Source organism: Hyperolius riggenbachi, chromosome 2 (assembly GCF_040937935.1).
Source record: "Hyperolius riggenbachi isolate aHypRig1 chromosome 2, aHypRig1.pri, whole genome shotgun sequence".
In the NCBI taxonomy this organism is placed as follows: Eukaryota; Metazoa; Chordata; class Amphibia; order Anura; family Hyperoliidae; genus Hyperolius; species Hyperolius riggenbachi.
Window position 1 is genome coordinate 161,346,735 of NC_090647.1, and position 24,192 is coordinate 161,370,926.

At 40.6% G+C, this 24,192-nt stretch overlaps 1 protein-coding gene across 10 annotated transcripts in view; it reads left to right on the plus strand.

Annotated features, from left to right (window-relative positions):
- ENOX1 (ecto-NOX disulfide-thiol exchanger 1) overlaps nt 1-24,192 on the plus strand; it is a 723,730-nt gene that overhangs the window by 557,457 nt on the left and 142,081 nt on the right. For 9 of the 10 annotated variants that reach the window (XM_068267775.1, XM_068267774.1, XM_068267784.1 and 6 more), the window contains one exon: nt 13,287-13,493. In XM_068267775.1, the coding sequence (XP_068123876.1) occupies nt 13,287-13,493 (207 nt within the window). Of the gene's footprint in view, nt 1-12,949; nt 13,076-13,286; nt 13,494-24,192 lie in introns of those variants that run through there. The other variant, XM_068267785.1, reaches the window with a different exon arrangement.

The following is a 24,192-nucleotide window of genomic DNA, read 5'->3' on the forward strand; positions in this document are numbered from 1 at the left end:
CTTATTATTAGCCGAAAGCTTACTGTTTACTCATCTCTAAGTTAGCCAATAAATGGTATCATCCCTCAAAACTCTTTGCTAATTAATCTGAGGCTACCTTCAGTGAGAGCTGCTTTTTAGAGTTTTGGTAAGTCCAGAGAGATACAGGCTGTTAAATTAATGAGCATATCAGTATTTTATCTTGGAAATATTTCACTTTGTACAGCCCACCACCTCTGTCAGATGGCCAGCTGACCCAAAGGAAAACTCCCAAGCTCAGCTTATGTTCATTTCCTTCCCTCACTTATTCATGTTGGACTTTTGAAATACCAATCATATTTTTTTTTCCTTTTTTATAGTATTATGTATTTGCATGGCACTGTCATCTTCTGCAGTGTTTTACAGAGTACATATTCATGTCACTAAATGTCTCTCAGAGCAATTTGCTCAAATCACCTCCATAGTCAGTCTAATGTCCTTATATAACCAAAATATCAGCATGTTTTTCTTGCTTACAGGAAACCCTTGGGAATGCAGGGAAAACATAAAAATAGTGACTGATATCTGAATATGCCATACCTTGCAAAGCAAGAGTTCACCAACTACAACAACATAGCACTAAACTATGTTTTCCCTTTAAATATTACTTATTTGTGTTGAGCTTTGTAGAATGAGTTTTATGGGCCAGTGTTATGGCTCCTCCTACACAGCCTGTATTTCTCTTACTCAACAATATTACTTTGTATATGTGGGATGTGAGAAGTGAAAAAAGGTTTGCAGGGATTGTGTAATAAAAATCAGATAGCAGGAACGATGTGCATTTAATTATGTAGTGAGTCATTGAACTATTTGCATTAAAGTGTAAACCAGTGCAGGGCTGGTCGGTAATTTATTGTGATCAGAATGACATGGAAAGCTCCCCAACACATTGAGATTACCATAACAAGGAAGAGGTGTAGCGTTCACTTTACTCATCCAACCAAACCATTCTTCAGGCTTTCTAGGAAAGGGAGGACACAGAGCTTTGTGCACTCCCCTCCCGATTCCTCTTAGCATTCAGGGGGAAGAGGTGGGTTCTTTTGAAAAGGGTGGCTGCAAAGACTCCTCCCACCTGTCACAAAACAGTGCCCAATGGCCAGAGACAAGAGCTTCTTCTCTACCCCAGTGTTCCCCAAGAAGGATGTAGTTAAATATTGAAGGGACTTAAAATGAAGGGTGCCTCTAGATTCACTCATTATAAGGAAACCGATATGTGTACATATCCATGATGTCGCTAAGCGGATAGGTAAATATAGGCCTCTCACCTATTCACAAATGTTTTAAGCTAAGTAAAGATGCTCACACCACTGAAAATCATGTAATGGAAAATCAAAAGTCCGCAACTGTTCTTAAAGGAGTCATCAGGCAATGTTTAAGAAAATAAGTGCTACTTACCGGGGGCTTCCTCCAGCCCCAAGCTCCCAGCATGTCCCTCGCCGCAGCTCTCCCTTCAGCCGTTTGCCGCAGCTCCGTTCCGGTCCATGGCGATGACGTCAGGGCGACCTCCAGGTCGGCCTGTACTGCGGTTGCGTGAGCGGCGCTGTCAATCACCGCCACGTGGGCCGGAGCAGACTGCGCAGGCCCAGGCATCTGTTTGTTTTGATTGACCGGTTCCAAGCTACATTAAATTAGCGTGCAACCTGGAATTACTAGCATTTCACTGTCCACCTCTAGTTGTAATCCATCTTGGTGTTTGAAAAGTCTTTATCTGTCCATCTTTTGACTTAGTTAAGGTCCCGTCGATCTGTCGTTAAACCTCTGTAGCAATCCCACTAATTCCTCCCCGCTGGTTCTTTGCAAGGTTGAATCTACTGCCAGGAATTTTTAAAGGACACCTGAAGCGAGAGGGATATGGAGGCTGCCATATTTATTTTCTTTTTAACCTTCCTGGCGGTATGACTTCTTCCAGATTTTATTGTTTAAAAGCAGTGCAATTTTTTTCACAAGCTTCTAGACCCTAAAAATCATACTGCTAGATAGACCTGCAGCAGCCCTGCACATTCCACACCTTCCATGGATCCAACTCGGGATTACCGCTCTGAGCTACAGATTTCCGTCTGGAGTCTTACTCAGGGGTACCGCCAAGAAGGTTAAGCAATGCCAGATGCCTGGCTATCCTGCTGATCCTCTGCCTGTAATACTTTTAGCCATAGACCCTGATCAAGCATGCAGCAGATTTGGTGTTTTTGACATATTTGTGAAACCTGACAAGATTAGCTGCATGCTTGTTTCTGGTGCGATTCAGACACTACTACAGCCAAATATATTTGCAGGGCTGCCAGGCAATAAATATGGCTTCCTTCATATACTTCTCACTTCAGGTTCCTTTTAAGCCATATTTGGGGGAAGAAATCATAGGGCGAAACCTGATTTGAAATTCAGACTTGCTGGGAACAATGGGCAATGCTAATACAGCTGGGTAGCAGAGGTAGCAGGTAATCAGGGGGCTTTTCAAATAAGTCAGAAGATTGACGTTGTGAAGACCAAACATTAGTTAGGACATTTGTTATGATTATAGTATGGAACATAAATGAAAACTTTTTTCTGTCAGTTTTTTCACAAAATCTTTTTTTGTTTTTACTTTCAACTCTTCAGGAGTATGATAAAATGTAACTAATGTACTAATTCTACTGGATGGGAGTAATTTGCTTTTTAGAGGCAAAAGCAAGAAGGAGCATGGTGGCCTGCAAGGTGGAGGGGAGGGGGGGGGATGGGGTTGTTGCAGATCAAACAATCCCAAGAGAGCAGGATGAGGGAGGAAGAGAAAAGAGAACCTGCAGATTAAAGGCAAAACCTGCACACACCATTTCACATAAAAAAAGACAGCTGACATATTGATAATTCACACCAGTAGGTGGAAGCGGGTCTTCATTTGTGGTGAAGGAATGAGAGAGAAAACAGAATCATAAGAACAGAGCTGACACATCGCTGAATAGCAGAAGTGAGAGAAAAACTGGTAAATTGAGTAAAACCTGTTGAAACGAAAAAACAAATCCAATATAAATTTGCCCGTTAGTTGGGTAGCACAATATCAATACAGTCCATAAGAAAAAAAATAACAATGCAAATATCCCAGGGAATAAATTTTTACTACAGCATGCTTATCCTAGAGCAGAATGTTCTGAGCCCTGAGCAATACAGATCCTTCTATCGAAGGGTAATACATACGAAATGTGTGACTGTGAAAAGAAAGTGAACAGAATTCAGTTTCCTGTCTTTTAATAAATATTTTTCACAATATGGAATTTGTGAATATTCTAAATGTTTCTGTTCTATGGTAGAGGACTTTAACATGACCTTGTGCCTACAGTAACATTTGGTAAACTGCTAGTTGGAGAGAAAAACGTAAAAGTATCTGGATTTCTTAAAGAAAACCTGTACTGAAAATTATAAGTCAAAATAAACATACACAGGTCATACTTACCTCCAGTGTAGTCTACTCCTCAATCTCTTTCTCCTCTCCTGCGTCCCATTTGTCCACTGTGCTCAATGGAATTCTCCGTCCTCCATTTTGAAAATGGCTATTACCCCATAACAGCTTCCTGGTCAGCACACAGTTAAACTGTAATATCGCCCACTTGAGCCATAGGGAAACATGGACACATCAGTTCTCCTCTCAGCTGTAACAGACAGCAACTGATATATAACTGACAGCAACTGATATATTTCAGTTCTGACAAAATGTTGTCAGAACTGGAAATGATCATTGTCAGAAGAAAATGGTAAGCTTCTGAGAGGAACTGACGGTGAGGTAACTATGTGATGTTCATTTGAAGTTACCTCATGTCTTTATTTTAAATAATTTTACTCAGTACAGGTTCTCTTTAAGGCTTATTATGTAAAAGATAACTTGTCACCGCTTGCCTCCCACACCTGATTGTAGCTCCTTCAATGAGATATACATACCCAATGTCCAATAATGAGGTGATCTACTACCTATTCCATCTACAAGTTCATAATTTGCTAAAATACCGGAAACAACTGGGCTCAGTACCAGCCCTTGTGGCACCTCACTGTTCTTTTCAGTTTCTGCAGAACATGTTCTGATTACTACAACCTTTTGTCTGCTGACGTTTACTCAGCACCTTAAACTTTACCTACTTTCTTACCTACCTCTTTGGTTTCCATTACTGGCTATCATGAGAAACGATATAAAATTTTGACACATCAATAGCATTTGCAACTTGTAATAGCAATTCTTAGTGAACTCTGCTTGCCCATCCTATCCACTTCTCTGCCTGCTCTTCTAATGTTACCCCTCTCCGCCAATCCCTCCATTAGCTGCAAATTATCCAAAGGATGCAGTTGAAATGCTTAACCCTATTATACAAAGTTCTCAATTTATAAGCTGTCCCCTCATTCATTTCTTTATGCACAACCCCCTCCATTCCCTCATCCAGTGTCCCTACCCCTCTACCCTCTATATTGGAAGCTTGTAAGGGCAGGGTCCTTCCCCCTCCTAGTGTTTCGTGTTCCTGCTGTGCTTTATCACATGAACATGTACCAGCATTGGTGATGTTTCAAACCACACATTTTGTCAATAGCAGACGCTACACCTGCTATTGACGAAATTCTGTTTTGTCCCCACTTTTATTGCCTGATGAAGCGGGCTGGGCCTGCGAAACGCGTTGCACTGTTTTTGGGGTACCGTATAATAAATGTATTGATTTATATGAAGACAGGATCTCGTGTCTGCTTTTGGGAGGCAAGCCCACCACTTCCTCCAAGCAATTTTTAAAAATGTTATTGACTTTTATCCTGCTGGCGCCTCTGTTCTACATAGAAATGTACCAGCATTGGTGATGTTTCAAACCACACATTAAGTTTGTATGTATAATGTACTTGTGTTGAACTATTTATGTATCTAGGATCCCCACTGTTCTAGGTTCTCCACCATTGTCTGTTTTGTATGCTGTACAGCTCAAAGAAAGACGTTGGTGCTATTTAAACAAAAATAATATTTGGTCATAGACATGAGTTATCTTTCTCAAACCTTTTCTGAGTCTCTGTTATTAGATTTACATCTGTATAATTTGTGTATCTTCCTTTGATTTAATTTGGTATATCCAATATTCAGGCTTGCTGGAGCGGTAGAGATTTTATTTGGCTCTCAGCATATGCTGGTATCAGATGCTGATTATAGGTGAAGTGTTATTGTTGAGATTTTTTCACTACCTCCTAATTCAGAGAGAAACACATTTCTAGTGGTGGCGATAGGGGTCAGCTTCTCCCTACTACTCCCTAGCTGAATATATCCAGAGCATACATGTTGGTATAAAAAAGGGCATTTATTGCCTGCTCATTTATTATTATTGATCATAGTGCTTTTCATCATCTGTTTTTGTTATTCTCATCATGCTCATCTAAGCCTCGTTAATATCTTTATACAGGTTTGGGTTTAACATTTAAACAGAGGCAGTGCTTATGAACAATTTGAATGTTAAAAAATAAAGCATTTGTTAATAACTTCTGTATGCTTTGTTTCCCATGACTTATTTCATATGCTCTTAGGTGGAACATATATAAAGCCATGAGTGCAATGAATCCTGTCCTAAGAGCTTGGAATCTATTTTTTCCCTTGGGCAGAGTGAGATAAAATGATTTCACTCCTTCATTGTCTCTGTTCCTTCTCCCGCTCCGGCTGTATGATATGCAGTCCTGCCAGCTGACTCCATCCGTCACAGTCTGACTGATCCAAGATGGTCTTTCTTCAGACTGAGCTCCATGGCTCCAGTTTAATATTCATTGATGCAGTCTCGGCTTTTCTCAGGGTGATTTAAGCCCCACTCACATGCATCAAGTTTAAGTATTCATGAACTACAGTAACCCTTTATCTCCTAGCTCAAATGCTGTAAATGCTTTCCCTTTGCCTAGTATTTAACACTCCATTTGTGTTTATTTACAGTAAAAATTCTGAGCAGTACCTGACCAATCAGGGATCAGATGTAAACCCGCCCACGCTGTTAGGAGAGTATAGTGGTAGTGACTTCAACAGTTGATTAAAATACAGGGATATGGAGGTTGTCATATTTATTTCCTTTTAAACAAAACCAGTTGCCTGGCTGTCCTGCTGATCCTCTGCCTCTAATACTTTCAGCCATAGACCCTGTAACAAGCATGCCGATCAGATGTTTGACTGTATTTGCTGCATGAGTTTTAGATGGGTGATTCAGACATTACATTTAACAAGACACCAGGCAACTGGTATTTAAAAAAAAAATATATGAAAGTCTCCAAATCCCTCTTTCTTCAGTTGATCTTTAATCTCTTTTATTGAGTCTTCCATATAGTTCTGCAAGCACATCACAGAAATAATATACCATTCTTTATGCATGTTATGGTTCATTAAGGAAATTCATTCTAAAGGTTTGGGTTAATTTAGTGTACTACACCTTAAAAATATCCAGTTACACACATATCCCTGTTTCTTAAAGCGCATTTATACCAGTCTCTGTCCCCCTCCCCCAGACAACCACCGCTTACCTTATGTGGAATTCAGAAAATGGAGCTGATTCAGTAAGATGATTAATATATAACTATGATCAGATGACTAAAGCAACCTGACATGTAGTAAATTTGCAGTGGTAATGATATTAAAAGCAAAACTTATGATAAACGGCATTGTTATTCAGGTGTTGGCCACATATTTTGGTACTGATGAGCATATATATTGCTGTCATTGTGCCCTATTTCTAGACCTTCTCTCTAGTGAGTAGTCTCAATAGAATTTCATTTAGGTTAAGATTGCAGAACACTGGCCTCTCAGTGATCCCATTGTTCCTCATTGACATCTCTGGACAGTTATAGTTTAATCTCTGCACTTTCCAGTCCCGTTATTCCACATTTCCATTACAGGTTTAATTAAGAGCTGCAAAGAGCGTACGTAGAAGTTGTTCTTTTTTGTAGTTGGCTTTTAACAGTGGATTGGATTGACTACTTGAGGTGTAATTTGAATTGGGAAGTTTTATTGTACAGTAAATACTCCTCAGAAACTAGTGCTTCCCGTATCCTGAGGAGGCTGGCTGTCTTCCATGAATGCTGTAGTCAGACAACATATTCACTGAAGAGATGGGTTGAAGTTCAGGCAGAGCTTCTGACTCAGTAAACAACATCTCACCATCTGTAGTACGTTGTTAATTTATCAAGCCTCCTCCCTGGGCTGGTAATCCAGAATTTGTAGAAGGTAAATGTATCGAAGAACTTTTGTTAGAACTGTATTAGTTTAGTGGGGTTGGGTAATTTGTTGAGGGGTTTATTTTGTGAGTATAGGTTTAAAAAAACAAATCAGAAATGGCTGACAGAAAGGGCTACATGGATACATATTCAGTAATAATTTTATACTGTTCTGTATTGGGATACAGATGTATATATTTAAAGCCCTACTAAACCCCCAAATAATAAACCACATTGGCAGTGGTGGTTAGTACAATGCTGGGCTCAATTCTGTCCCCCTTTATTCTCTATGTAGGTAGTGGAGTGTCATCTCCTCACTGCTGTCACACCATCTTCCCCACCTGACTAGGACTAAGATTTTTACTTCCAGAGGTCAGCATCAGATGATGCAAGAAGGAGGCATTAAGTCACTAGAAAATATTACTATTCACTTTGAGGAGATTTCTAACTTCCTGCCATGTCTATGTGACGGCAGTTTGAGATTCTAACCCTTCCTCACTCTGTCCGAAATAAAAGCCCCAAAGACTTAGACCTCTTTCAGATGAAAGTTGACCTGCGTGTTTGTTGGGCAATTCAGCCTCCTACCTGCCTGCCACTGAGATCTTTTTTTTTTTTAAATAATTTTTATTGGGGTACGCATGTTAGAACAAGACAAAGTTACAAGTCGTATCAAAAGTCGCATACAATATGTCTTTACATAAGGAACATACCCCACTATTTTAGGTTTTTCTCTATGAATTTTCAACCAACATAGGTGTATAGGTACGGCCACCTAAATGGGTATCCAGTGATATACATTTGTGCATAGTAACATCCAAATTTATCCTATATATACATAGAATAACCGTATAGATGAAGTAGGGTACCGGTCCATCAAGGTACATTTCCCAGTAACCTTACATAGAACATATATTCAGGTTACAAAACAAAGCAATCACCAGATATGTTTTCCAAGTGAAAGAAACATAAAATAAACTCAAACTATATACATCCATGCCGCCCCTGGGAAAAGCCTTCTCCCCTCCCCTCCATCTCCAAGACTCATTCTCCTACAAGTAATACAGTACTGCAGTTAGACTTGCTCATTGAGTTCAAATTTCCAGTCTCCCTAGATATCCCCCTATTTTCTGTGTTAGATACCACACTGAGATCTTTCCCACTTAATTTTTATGCAGCCAAATGGCAATGTTAGTAACCTCAAGCATTTCAGCATTTGACATGTTGTGGAAACCCAGAAGCAAGAAAACAAAATAAACAAAATGCATCATGTCTCCAGTGGCGTGTCTAGTAGGGGTGAAGCTACGGCTAGTGCCATGGGCGCCACAGCACCCATGGGCACCATGCCTGCACCCCCTTCTCCCTGTGCTGCGCGCCGCTAAAATGTATTTATTGAGCCGCCGCTCAAAAACCTTCCCCCTTCCTCTTCGTGCTGTACGCTGCTACAAAATGCATGTATTGAGCCTCTCCCCCTCCACCTCTTTCCCTCCTTCTCCCCCATGCTGCTGCTGCTGCCGCTAAAGCACAAACAGGCTTGGAATCAGCGGCGACCAGGAGACAGGACAGGAGACCGACACATAGTAGCCACGTGGTGAACTTGAAATGCAGGAAGTGACATCATCGGTCACTGCTGCATTTGAATTTCACCACGCGACTACTATGTGCTGATCTCCTGTTATGTCTCCTGGTTGCCGCTGATTCCAGGTCTGTTTGTGTTTTAGCCCAGATACGCCCCTGCATGTCTTACCTGAGTGTGGCCAGGCTCAGGGGTGACTCAATGTGGCGGTTACACAATCTTGTTTTTAATCATTTTTCAAGTGGTAGTAAATATAAATGATGAGGCTAATCACTGCTAGATTTACTGATAAAAGTAACCTATTACCGTTCCTTCCTGATAATCAGCAGAGGTCTAAGCATGGCCACTGTCTTCTCCAAAGAAACCTGCTTTTGTTCGTTTTGGGATATATCATAATTTGATTCAGTGCATAAAAATGGTCGGTAATGTTTACCAATGACATTAATTCCTCTGTCCGTTTTTATGCAGTCTTAGCTCCAGAAACTCGCATTTATTGCGTCTAGCGTAGGAAAATATTTAGTTTCACAAGTTCATGTTTAACAACATCAGTGTATCATTTTTATGTTTGTTCTGGAAAAAAAGGAATACAGATTTCTCAAGTACCTCTACGTCTTTCTCAAACAAATAGACTTATGGATATTTAATTTTGCCCATTTTGCAAAGACAAAACAAATGGAAACCAAACTAGCATTAGGTACCTAGGAGACCTTGCTAGGAGTGAAAGATTCTTATTCTGTCAGTGGGAATTACGGGAGATTTTCTTATGTGATCCTGTCACAGCTTCACAGAAATGCTCTACATTACAAATGCCTCCAAATATTTAATGGAGCCCTCAATTAAATGTAAATAATAGAGGATGCTTTCTGCTTCACAGGCAAATACATAAGACACATGCTGTTAGGTTATACGTTGTGCCGCTCTGGCATTTTGTTGTTTTATCTGGAACAAGACAACGGTGATAACCAGCAGAGTTTTTCATCATAATGTCAGAGCTTCCTGTTTTTTGCTTCTTTTTTCCTTTTTTTCCTTCTTTTTTCCTTTTTTTCCTTCTTTTGATGTTTTTCGGTGTAGATGAACAGAAATAAAATTATACCTTTTCTCACATTTGTCAGTGTAGCAGATATTTATAGGTACATATTTCTCTTAAGCTGAACAGTCTTATTTCAGTGTGTCAACACTTAAAGAGGAACTCAACCAAGAGCTTACTCTCTGCTCTAGAAGATTAGCCACAGCATGATAACTTTTATGGAAAAATAATGTATTCATTACAATTTATGGAAATTCCCCCATCCCAAAAAAAACCTTAGTTTTTTTGGGTTTCACTTTTGCACAGAGAGGATTAACCCTCAGTGTTTACTATGTGGAGAGCTACCTTGGCAGAGCTTTCCTGCAGTTGTTAAGAATTAGCTTGATCTGTTTGAGCTATACGAACAAAAAACACAAAGATATGAATTTCTTTAGCAACTATGGCCTCAATTCACTGAGCAGTTTAGACTTGTTTACTGATAGTTTGTTATAAACCTGCAATTAGTAACCTCAATAGGGAATTCACATATAATTACTGAATGCTTTAGACCTGTTTTTAGCCCTGGTCTAAAACATTCAGTAGTTTGTTAGGTAAAGAAGAGGGAGTGATCAAAATATACAATTCACTAAAGCAAATAAAGAGCAACCACGCCCACTTTTTCTGACAGAGATTAGACCAGTTGATCCCTGTCGGTAAGGTACTTTTATTAGACGTGTGGATGGAGAAGGAGATGAAGTAGACATGCCTCAGACTTCTTCTCCCCTCCACCTCCTTCTATTCCTCTCCTCCACCTTCTTCTATTCCTCTCCTCCACCTTCTTCTATTCCTCTCCTCGTCCTCAGACACCCCACCCCTTCCTGATTGGCTAACAATACGCCCTCCCCTACCCACAATCCTCAGCTCTTAGACAACATTCTTTAAAGAGAACCAGAGATGAAGCACCCTCATGTATTTTATTACATTTATCAGTGGGAACATGACAGTAAACACCTACCCTGCTTTTAGTTTCATTGTTATCTGCTTAATTAGTCTATTAGCAACTGTGATAAGAATCCACCGACAATTCAGTCGAGGTTTGACCTGGAATCATTATAGCTGAGTCACTCTTCTGTGAAGTGCTTTCAAGCCCAAGCCTTCCCCCTCCTGGCTTAGATCTTCTGCTTTGCATACTGAGAGCTGTGATGACATGGGGGGGGGGGGGGGCTGCTCCTGAGAGAGAAGCTCTGTGGCTGTAATATGATCCCTGTGTGCTCTGTGTGCACTAGATTCTCATAGGAATGAAAATGCAGTTATTATCAGTGACACTTCCTACAGGCAGATCATACCAATATGAAAGCACATAGATGAAAGGCTGCATTTAGCCTAGATAGCAGCCTAGTCTCATATAGCCTAGACAGCACATCCAGAACACCTCAAAACCTGGAAGCAGAAGTGATATGAGCCAGCGGCCATATTTGATTTTTCCTGGAGCAATAATGGATAAAAAACACTAAAAAAGGCACACCAGAGCGGCAAAATTATCAGGTAGAGCATTTATTCTTTACAATCTATCAACTGATATGTTTATTTTGTGTGAAACGTTCATCTCTGGTTCCCTTTAAACTTACACATTAGACTACATTCGACAATTAACCAAACGCGGTATTAAATGCTTTTCATTCTGTACTGCGCAAGGGTTTGGGTCCGCTTAAGATGTCCATTTTATATACAGTATAACCTTCAACTAAATGAGACAATTAATCATCAATACTTTCACCACTGAGCAAGAACCAATTAAAAACCAATAAAAATCAAAAAGCAGTAAATAAAAAAAAAAGTCCCTCTTAAACTTAGAACTGAATGGATATTCGCCAAGCACAACATGTATCTAAAATGGCTATATAGCATTTACTTGTTATTATTTTATACATCTACAGTCCATTCTGTGCCTCTGACTATCGAAAACTGTGTGAAAAAGTTATTTATTTTCTGTTCCCATGTGTAGCCTTTCTCAGCCTCAGCAGGTCATAGCTACATTCTTTGAATTAGGTGTGAAAAATAACCTCCCATGATGCAGCGCTAACTGTCAGATTTTTGATAACTGTAAGCTATACTGTTAGTTTCAGCATGATGTATTGGTAAGGCTAGCGCAGACACTATTTTCAAGTGCGTTAGTTAAGTCTACAAATTTCCTAATGATAGCAATATGATGCAGGAAAATACACTACCTGAAAGCTAAAACATGTTTCCAGACTTACAGTAAATCTATCACTTATTTTGCAAACTTAAAGAAACATCTCTAATACGTAGGGTACTCTTTCCATATGTTTAATATGTACTTCTTGTTTTAATATCTGTAACCAGTGTCCACATATTTTAAAAGTCATATCTGTCAGTTATGTCAATTCTGAAAATCAAATGATTTATAAACTGGCATCTGGGAACCCTGCCCAATATTTCCAGTGGCAGTTCAGCTGGTCACATGACCCTCCTCACAGCCACAGCAGACAGTTTTTCTCAGACTGAGTGATAACTGCTGTCTAGTTCTGGCCATCCATTAATAATTTAGACTTTAGAGTGGTTAGGGCTCTCACTTTCTCCTATTATATTCTGGCATCACTGTATGTACCTTATTACATTGCCTGTGGTACAGTTTTCAAAGTGAGGTGTACTTGTATTCTCTTCATAGCTTGCGGAGTCCATATAAACTTTGTATTGTCAGTACGCAATATATACTATTGTTCAGCACCATGGCAATTGATGGTGTTCTGTAGGTCAATATTAATAATACAATGAAAAATGCACACTTGTATAGTACCATATTAAAGTGTTATCATCTTAAATGCTTATGTATCACTACAACAATATCTGTTTCTAGAATGTACAGCTGCTGACTGATTGGTGAGGATTGTCAGCCTTTACTCACCCTTCCAGCACATTGAACACATTCCATGCAGTATCCTGACAGCTCACTCTCCTGCAGCCCTGTATGGGGGATCCTTAGCCTGCTCTTCTACCATTGCTGATATGCCAGGCCACAGAGACAAAAGCACTCCTATCAGGCATGTTAATACCCTCCGGTCCCACCAAGATTAAGACCGGAGGGCAATGGGAAATCAAGCTCCTCATGTCTACAGTTTTTCATTTGTGTGCACTCTCTCTTCTTTGGAATAGACAGGTAGGATATCTGTGGGCAGTAAGGAGTTGTAGGCTCTAGTTCACTGTAATTTTGCTTTAAAGACAGAGGATTGCCATGACAGTCAATTATTGTTACACTGGACAAGTTCAACAATTATTGCCCCACTGTAAGTATTCTAACAATGTTTACAGTCTCTACCCTTAAGGAAAAAAATGTAAAGAAGCTTACCACTTATGATGTGCCATGTTTGCAGTGTTCCTTTTTTATTTTAAAAGTGGTTTGAATGTTAAATTAAATTTTACGTAGTTGAATTTGTAATACAGGAAAAATGCTGACTTGAAAACATTATATTTGAGGCTTTGTCTTTTTTTCCATAGATTTGCCTCCCCCGTCTACAAGAGAGAGACCTCCAGGCTGTAAAACTGTATTTGTTGGAGGATTACCCGAAAATGCTACAGAGGAAATAATTCAAGAGGTTTTTGAGCAATGTGGAGACATTACAGCAATTCGCAAGAGCAAGAAGAATTTCTGTCACATTCGATTTGCAGAGGAGTTCATGGTTGATAAAGCCATTTACCTATCTGGTACAGTAGAGTCTAATTTTAGCAGTTCTTATTTGCTTCAATTTATTTTTCCATCTTGCGTTCCTTCTGCCCTTTTAATGACCTTGCCTTGTTTCCTCTATGCCTGTGGCGTTAGAACATCCTTAGGCAGAATTCCCTCTTACAACACCCACCAATTTGCCCACATTGAATTATTATTCAGTGAATATCCGAGTAAACACAACAGTCATTTTATTTTAGTGCATGTTAATATTGTAATGGTGGATTTCAGTACTGGCCAACATTCCTTAGCCCCGCTACACTCTATTATGAACTCTGCTGCATGACTCATCCACCTCTCCTCACGCTTCTCCAGCCCAAGCCCCCTCTGTCAGTCCCTTCACTGGCTGCCAGTCACACAAAGAATACAATTTAAAATCCTTACTCTCGCCTACAAAGCTCTCCACAACCTAGCTCCTTCCTATCAAAAGCAACTTATTTCCAGATACCATCCTACACGCAATCTCCGTTCTGCTAACAATATCCTTTTGTCTTCCCACTCCCGCTTACAAGACTTCTCTCGATCCTCTCCCCTCCTCTGGAACACTCTTCCTCAACACATCTGCCACTCATCCACACTTACTATTTTTAGGCGCAATCTAAAAAATCACCTCTTTAGGCAAGCATACTGGCCTACCTAGGACACCGCCCACTAACTGCCATTTATACCACCCCATGCACAGCTTCCCTTTACCTACTGTCCTATACCTTAAATGTTTAGACTGTAAGGCCTTTTGGCCAGGGCTGTCTTCCCTTTCGTCTCACAATGCTGTGTAATGAGTGTACATACCTCCCACCTCTGTGTAAAATATGTTGTTAATTTGTTCACTGTTTTAGTTGTTATATCTTCTTGTCTTGTATCAACTGTTTGTATTGTATGCTTTGTATTGTTATACCCTGTATGCTATTGCACAGCGCTGTGGAAGATGCTGGCACTATATAAATCAATATCAATCAATAATGATAATAATAATAATTACCAGAACAAATATAGAGACATGCTTTCCATTCAGCGCTTCTGAAATGTTTGCCACAATTTCCTTGCTCTCTTCAGTAAGCTTTAGGAAACATTGCAGACTGTTTACGCAGTCTTTGAGGTGAACCGTACATGGAAGGGCCTCCCACTGTGTCAGGCAAAGAAGATTCACACTGAACTTGTGATAGAAGCATGGGGCCTGGCATTTTTTTTTATTTAGAAGCTGGTAATCCTGAGTCTGTTGTGTTCCTCCTAAAGGAACACTGCACTGAGTCCAGGAGTACCCAGGCAGCTCGTGGTGACCCAGAACCTACCTAACTTCTGTTTTAAGAAGGCTAAATTACATTTAGCCTCGGAGTCAGTGACCCCACTTCAGCACTAGGGCCATGAAGACAACTATGCAAGGTTCAGCTCTCCAGAAGTCATCAGTGACCGCTTTAAGATCTATATAAGCCCCACATTTTATTGGGGGGGGGGGGAGCTGGAATAATCAAGCCCTTACTTCATAAAATCACAACCTGACTAGTGAACTCTTTCTATTATGTGATCTGGCATTTCACTGTGCTGTGAATGGGCATAGAGTGGGGCTGGTCCATCTAGGAAGAAAGGTGAGAACAGCAGAGCTCCCTGCTATGATCATAAAAATTGTGTTTTGTTTGAAGCATAAATAACCATCAGAGTATTCTTGTCATCTTGCTGCAGTATTTTCGCAGTGCTGGAAAATTATAACCTTCTCAGGTAAAACGCAAACTAAATTAGAGGCCAATTCTAGAAAAATAAAATTAGTTTTATGTGGTGAGGAAAGTGCTTACATCCGGTTTAGCTTTTTTCCTATTGCCGGCTGAGTCAACTTTCCTTGTGCCGGGCAGCGTGGAAGTGTTAAGTAGACTAGCATTGCCTGGGTATCCTTGCGTACCCATGCAATGATTTCATTAACATTATTTACTATTATTAACATAGTAAATGATAAGGGCAGCAGGGGAGAGAGCTTAGCAAAGTTGCTCCAATGTGGGTTTTTTCCCATGGAGTGTTGTAGTCGAGTTTAAATTGACTTAGAAGCAATGAGAGTACTATGATCAAGAAGTGATAGAGATCTTCCCAGTAAGGGCCCAAACAGTAGTAAATATATTCAGCCGCTTCATTCCAAAACATCCAAAGCAAAACAGTTTTCCTGGATTTCTGCTTTATGTGAAAGGAGGGTTAAAACAAACCTGAACTGAAAAGAAAAACTTATGAGATATTTTTTTGTATGTGTTTTAATAATGGTAAATGTAACATTGCTAAAATAGAACAGTGTCCCATATTTTATTTTTAGGTCGACAGCTTAATTTTAAAGATTGAATTTCAAACAGCAGCCGTGATAGTTTGATGTACAATCTCCTTCTTTCAGCTGCAAAACAAACAGAAGTAATGATCCTTTGAATTTTTTTGCAGTAAAACCTTTTCAGCATTGTTTCCTTAGCTAGACAAGAGAATTTTGCCTTTTATTTACTTTTCAAAAAAAATAGGAAAGGGCTAAATTCAACAAACTGTTCGAAAAGCCAATTTGCATAGATAACTCATTTTTTTAAATACTTGCTTGCGGCACTATTCACCAAATTCGTGTACATTTTCCATTTGTTGCGCATTCGCATTGTCACACATCTAATTCAAGTCAATGGCATCACATCTGACTTGCTCTGCTGTTAGAATTTGCACATCCAAATTTTCTGCTGGAAAATAAGTGCATATTTTTGCAATCAAAATGGTACAAATTCTCATGCATATCTGAAGTTAATTACTTACAATTTTATGTAAAGGCAGCACGGAGGTGTAGTGGTTAGCTCTCTCGCCTTGCAGCGCTGGGTCCCTGGTTCGAATCCCAGCCAGGGCACTATCTGCAAAGAGTTTGTATGTTCTCTCTGTGTCTGCGTGGGTTTCCTCCGGGCACTCAGGTTTCCTCCCACATCCCAAAAACATACAGATAAGTTAATTGGCTCCCCCTATAATTGGCCCTAGACTACAGTACTTACACTACATAATATAGACATATGGCAATGGTAGGGATTAGATTGTGAGCTCCTTTGAGGGACAGTTAGTGACAAGATATATATATACATTGTACAGCGCTGCGTAATATGTCGGCACTATATAAATACTAAATAATAATAATAATAATAAAGTAAATACACTTCTTTGGCATGCATGGAAAAATCAGCGTGCAAAAATAAATGCAGAAAAATGTGGGCAGAAATTGCAGGGATAATTGTGATAGCACCCTTACAGGAAAACAGAAAGGGACTTCAGACAATTTTGTAGTAGGACTAGAACTATATTTTCCTATGTTTATGTTGTGTCACATGTCACTTCAGATTCCCTTTAAGGAATTATACCTTGTAAATGCAGTCCTAAAGTGTGGGAAATAATAAATGCCCCATCTCATAGCAAGGCGGAATGCTAAGCAGCCATAAAACCTTGTCTGCTTGTTTACCATTTTTCAATTTAATTTAACTGGGACACTACTGGGCGTATAGACATTTGTCAGTACTGCTAAGTGGTTGTGCAGTGACTACAACATGGTATGACAGGTTATCCGGTATCAATAATACTGAACAGCTCCTTTTTGTTGTTCTTCAACTAGGACAGCTTCCTACAGGTTGCATGTATTTTCTTTTTTTTTTTGTTTTTGTTAAATTTAACCCTAAGGCAATATAGGTTATTTCACAAAATGGCAAAGTGAAAGACGGGCAGACACTTTCATTATTAAAGTAGATGAGTGTGCTGTCTGAGTCACCAGATATGTGGGTCATAAAGAGTCCCTGAATGACTGTATACTGTCATTTCAAACTTTTTATTTATTTTTACAGCTTTGACAGATCAGATACTAGTATATACAGAAAACTGGCACTTGGGTTAGGAAGATTCATACTCCAAGCTGTAAGTCATATGTCATAAAAAACATTACCTTCATAAAAACGTTATCTGCAAACAAAGCAAGAAAAACTCACTATGCCAGTGTAAAGTGGATCTCTAAAACAATTCTCTGTTGATTTCTGGATATGACCGGCTAGTACCTCTGGACCATTATAGGATTGCAAATAACAATAAGCCAAATTACTTTTTTGGAGGGGGGGTGAGGCTTAATTTCAGAAAATAAATCCCTGTTACCAGTTTCTCAGTACTACTACAGCCTGTATTGAATTCAGGACTGGTTCACACTTGGCGCTTTTGCAGCACTTTGCTGATCGCTGGCGATCAGCAAAGCGCTGCTGCTAATGTTTCCCTATGGATACAATCTCACTGCAGCATTTGAGATCAGTCGCAAACGTGCTGCATGCAAGATTGAGCTGTGATTCTCGTTCTATTGTTTTTTGCCCACCGAATTACTAACACGATCGCGGTTCAGTGCCCAGTGTGAACTAGCCCTTACAGATGCTATCTTCACACCTTCCCCTGGCTAAGTAATGGCTACCTGGATGGGGCAGGGGGGCATGGCAGCGCCTATAGTTATTATAAACCAGGAAAAAAAGTGATGCTTGGTTCCCTTTAAGAGTATGAAGAGCGGCTATGATATGTAAACTGCAGGATGTTAGGGCGAGTCAGGAGAAGATCGGAAAGCCAGAGTTGCAAAGTAGTCCTACTAAACTAGTAGCTAGTTTAGTGTCATTGGACAATGGTAATGTTGTTACCAGATTTTTTTTAGATCTAAATAGTGCATGCTTGAGTATACTGTTGCACTGCATGGAGACCAATACCTTGAACCCAGTAGTGGGATTTTCACACCCCTTCCTTCTATGTCTCCTACCCTATAAAAAAAACAAACAAACAAATGATTGACCAATACTAGCCTACTTGACTCAATGCCTAAATCTAATTAGTACAATCTTTTTGTAAATATCATTAATATTAACCTTTTCTTCCTGACTCTCATTGAGTTAACAAACTACTCTGCACCTTACATGAACCATGTTACTTCACACAGCTTAACTTTAAACCTCAGCTTATACCTGACACCAATCAAATTTGGAAAGTATAGCCTAACACAGTCTATATGATATGAAGATTAGGGATGGCCCTGCTTAGGAGAACTCATGGAGAAGCATGTGATCAGTTGATCAGCTGATAGATTTGTAAGGTTCTGATTTGCTGGTCCTGATCATGTGTTAAACCAGGAAGTCATCACAGCAAATCAGGACCTTACAAATCTATCAGCTGATCAAACTGATCACATGCTTCTCTATGAGTTCTCCTGAGCAGGGCCATCCCTACTGAAGATAACTTGGCCCCAACACATTAACACAGTTACTGTTGACATTAGCTAAAATGGCTTAAAGGATACATCAGTAAGAGCAATATGAAGGCTGCCATATTCATTACCTTATAAACTATGCCAGTTGCCGGGCTGGCATGCTGAACTTTTGGTTTTAGTTGTTTTTGAGTCACACAACCGCAACAAGCATGCAGCCAGTGGAGTCAAAGCATATGATCTTCATGCTCATTCTGGGCCAGTGACTTAAGCCTCGTACACAGGTATGAGAAATGTCACCTGGCAGGTAATGGCACCTGATCCATTGGGTGGCATTGCAAGGCTGTGGCTGAACAGACACTTTGCTAGCCTGCAGGTTATCAACCTGTTCTGTTCCTATGCAGGGGCTGTAGCGGTACAGGAGTGATGAGAACATATAATATGGCAGGGACATGAGCCAGCACTGGTTCACTTCTGATAGTATGAAGGGTGTAGTATCAGCTTTGTTTTCACCCTGTCCACTGCATCTGTAAAATACTCAAAGAAGACTTAAATATAAGAAAATATAAATAAATAAGAAAATCTACATTTATTACATTATTAAAGGATACCTGAAGTGACATGATGAGATAGACATGTGTATGTACAATGCCTAGCACACAAATAACTATGCTGTGTTCCTTTTTTTTCTTACTCTGCCTGAAAGAGTTAAATATCAGGTATGTAAGTGACTGACTCAGTCCTGACTCAGACAGGAAGTGATTACAGTGCGACCCTCACTGATAAGAAATTCCCCTTTTTACCTCTTTCTTGGTCTCATAAGCCATTTTATGCTAGGAAAGTGTTTTATAGTTGGAATTTCTCATCAGTGAGGATCACACTGTAGTCACTTCTTGTCTTAGTCAGGACTGAGTCAGCCACTTTATATACCTGATGTTTAACTCTTTCAGGCAGAGAAAGAAAAAAAGGGACACAGCATAGTTATTTGTGTGCTAGGCACAGTACATACACATGTCTATCTCATCATGTCACATGTCACTTCTGGTATCCTTTAATCAGAGCCCATCTGTAGCTAAAAGTAAGTAAATTTATGCTTAAAGCATTCAAACTTCTTACAAATTTACAAATAAAAAAACCCTTCTTGTTTTGTGGGAGCACTTTACTACCAGTTTATGTGGTTTCAATAAATCTTGTTTTTAATCTCTAAAATGTACGCAACTGAAAGGGTGATTACATTACCTTCACATATGCACTTCCCATGGCCTGTCTTTCATCATCTACCATTTCAGCTCTACTGTATGATATTCATAACATATGTAGCAGTTATTGCCTATGGAAAAGTCTACAAGTCTCCACAGGTAGCGTGTGAAAGATAAATACATTTATTTAATTAGCACATAGAAATACCAGCTTCTGGAGACCTAGAACTGTGAGGTTGCCATAGAAACTGCAGAAAAGCAATTAGCATCCTGTCATAAAGTTTGACTGTTTTTGTAAATCTTATTGGGCTTGTTAGTGTTATCAAACCATGTCCAGTCTCATCTGATCCACTTATCTAGCTCTAGCATGCTACTTTTCTACTCCTGCCAGCTACCATATCCCCAGCACTTGGATGTTGATTGTTTTGTCAGCTGACAGAAGGAAGGGGTGCCTTGACAAATGTGAGGGTTCTTAAAAATCTATGTTTGTTATAAAGTAGCAAATTGTACAGACGGACTTGTCCTGTACTTTCTTTGTCTTAGGTCATGTTCTAACTGAACAGTGTATTTCCCAGTGGGATGACACAGCTGTTTAGCTAGTTACAGGGTGAAAGCAATGATTTCCACAGCAAAGAATATTGCCAAAGCTGAAGTAAGAGCTCTGACTGCATCGTGGTAGAATATTTCCATTCAAATTAGCTTTATCTCATTTCTGATTACGAGAGCCCATCTTACTACGCACGTATATGTACGATGCTGCTGAGCTGGGCACAGCGGGAGCCGGATGACAGCTCACACTGCTGCCGCTCAAATCCACGGAGGTGTAAAATACTATTCCCCCTCCAAGTCATCGCAACTCAGAGGGAGATGTAGTTCAGGGTCTGGCGATCGCCAGAACCCCAAATTACCCATATGCGCCCCGCGCAGTATAACATTTCAGTACAATATTACTGTTATGGGGCGCCTAGCTTCAGCGATTGGTGCTGTGCGCCAAAACCAGGTGCTTTGCAGTTTACTTTGTGCTACAAAACAACAAGACCTCTTTCACACATTTTTTTTTTATAATTGCATGCATTTTTAAAAAGGTTTTGAGGTTTTCCATCAAAAAACAGTGTTGTTTGCATTTATGTACTTGCATATTTTGTATGCGTCCTTACATTTTTTTTACAGGGTTACATTTGGGGTGATCTATAGCTGCTACTAGGGATGTTCAGTGAGATGTACACAATTCCAAGTTGATGAAAGGTTAAACACATTTTGTATGCAAATAGCATAGTACAGGCATGGGCAAACTTGGCCCTCCAGCTGTTAAGGAACTACAAGTCCCACAATGCATTTGCCTTTATGAGTCATGACTATGGCTGTCAGACTCCTGCAATGCATTGTGGGATTTGAAGTTCCTTAACAGCTGGAGGGCCAAGTTTGCCCATGCCTGGCATAGTATATAGCTTGAAAATGGACCAATCCAATCCCGCCAGAGTGGAATTGGATCGGTCCATTTTCAAGTTGCATAAATTTGCATTCAGAATTTGCATAATACTTATTTGCATCTCATTGACCATCCCTGGTTATTAGTTATGCCATGGATAGCTCACTTGGACAACAGCTGGCTCCCTTCACATCTGCATCTCCACTACTACTGTTTTTATATAACACAAGCATTGATGGACATAGCCATTAGTAGAGCTGGCAAGAGTGCAAATAAGAAAGGAAAAAAGGAAGTGCTGACTGTGTCATGTCACAACTATAAGTACTTTATGCTTCTTTGCATCATTACCGTATTTTTCGGACCTTAAGACGCTCCGGACCATAAGACGCACCTAGGTTTAGAGAACAAAAACCATGGGAAAAAAATACTAAACATGGTGCATCCATGGTACAGAAGCGTCTTGTGGGTCTTCTACCCTCCCCAATTATTATGTCCCCCTTGTACATCTTGTGTCCCTGTGCCCCCTTTGTATCTTTAGTGTCTCCTTTGTGTCATCCTCTGTCCCCTTTATATTCTCGTTTATCCCCCGTGTCCCCGCTGCTGCCCCGTCCTCCTCTATCATGTCCCCATGTGTTCTGCAGCTGTCCTGTCCTCCTGTTTCCTGCTGCTATCCTGTCCCCCTGTCCTTCTCTATCTTGTCCGACTGTGTCCTGCTGCTGTCCCGACCTCCTCTATTCTGTGCCCATTTCCCCTTAGCCTTATCTATCTTTTCCCTTGTGTCCCGTCCCTCGGTCCTCCTCTATCTTGTCCACTGTGTCCCGCTGCTGCCCTGTCATCCTTTATATTGTCCCCCTGTGTCCTGTTGCTGTCCCATCTCCTATCCTCTATTATGTGCCAGTTTCCCCCTGTCCTCCTCAATCTTGTCCCCGTGTCTTGCTGCTGTCCCATGCCTCTGTCCTCCTCTTTCTTGTCCCCCTCCTCCCCGTGGCTATCCCGTCCCCCTTTGACTCGGTCTTCTGTGGGGAGTGTGAAAGTGGCTTACCGCTGCAGCCTGGTGATGATGATGAGCGGTGAACCTCTAGGAAAAAGCCGCGTGGGTGTCCGTGCACGCTGCCTAAGTTTCTCTACCTTCACTTCCACATTGGTGATGTAAGCGGAAGTGAAGGTAGAGAAACGTAGGCAGCGTGCACGGACACCCACGCGGCTTTTCCCCACAGGTTTACCGCCGATCATCTCTAGCCTGCATCAGTAAGCTGCGATCTTTGCACAGTCAGCAGAAGTGAAGGGATGGAAATGTCTTCAGCGTGCACGGACTCTTCCACACGAGATAAACAGAGGAACACCAAGAGCCCCAATAGTGTAGTATGTATTGACAAAGGGGATAATGACAAAGAGTAATAGTTGTTATACTCACAAGCATGGGTCACCAATAGGCAACCACTGTAAAGGCAGGTGGGGAGATTATCCTGACCCCACTCAGGAATAAGAAGTCGCTCTCTGTAGATAGTAGAAAAGGGTTGCAACCCTCCACCCAGGGTGGATACAATATTACATAGGAGAGAACAGAGGCGCCAAAAGGATAAAAAGGGTTTTAAATGAGCTTAAAAGCCAAAAATTTGGTAATTAGAGGAGGCAGTGGTGGACTTACCTCCTCCAAGCAGACACAACACGACTGTACATTCAGTCTATTTATTAACGAACTCCAGATAAAACAAAGCAACGCGTTTCACGGGTCAGTGCCCGCTTCCTCAGGCAATAAAAAAAGGAGTTACAGCATCTAGCAAAACAAACAACACTCGGCACCTCTGTAGTACAGAGGTGCCGAGTGTTGTTTGTTTTGCTAGATGCTGTAACTCCTTTTTCTATTGCCTGAGGAAGCGGGCACTGACCCGTGAAACGCGTTGCTTTGTTTTATCTGGAGTTCTGTAGTACAGAGGTGCCGAGTGTTGTTTGTTTTGCTAGATGCTGTAACTCCTTTTTCTATTGCCTGAGGAAGCAGGCACTGACCCGTGAAACGCGTTGCTTTGTTTTATCTGGAGTTCGTTAATAAATAGACTGAATGTACAGTCGTGTTGTGTCTGCTTGGAGGAGGTAAGTCCACCACTGCCTCCTCTAATTACCAAATGTTTGGCTTTTAAGCTCATTTAAAACCCTTTTTATCCTTTTGGCGCCTCTGTTCTCTCCTATATAAAGGACTCTTCCACGGCTTTTCCCTGGAGGCTCACCGCTCATCATCACTAGGCTGCAGTGGTAAGCCACTTGCACACTCCCCACAGAAGACTGAGTCAGAGGAGGGCGGGACAGTTGCGGAGAGAAGGGGGAAAAGATAGATGAGGACAGAGGCATGGGACAGTATAGAGCAGGGCAAGGGGGGCGGGTCGCATTACAACAGGGATTCTCAGTGGAGGGACATCTGGGTAGCATTCGGACCATAAGATGCAGGCACTTTCTCCCTCCATGTTTGGGGGATAAAATGGTCCAAAAAATACGGTAAATATAAGGAAGTAGCAACTGGGGGCAATATATAAAGGTGTACATGGCTGTATTAGGTGTAATATTTGGTTGGCATTGCAGTACTGGGGATAGTACTTTGGGAGCTTGGAAGTACTAAGTGGACAGGCAATGTTGGAAGATACTTGTTGGGGTAAATTACCATCACCTTACAACTGATAAAATGGTCTAAAACCATAAGTATAGCTAAATCATCCCCTTATGTTTGATACATACTGTATTTACACTAGTAGAGTGAACATAGGATCAGTCAACATCGTGTTTACTTTGGTGTGGTAGGTTATCCTTAAGCATGCAACTTTTGGTATGTATTTACCTTCCTAATTAGCCCCAAGTGCCTC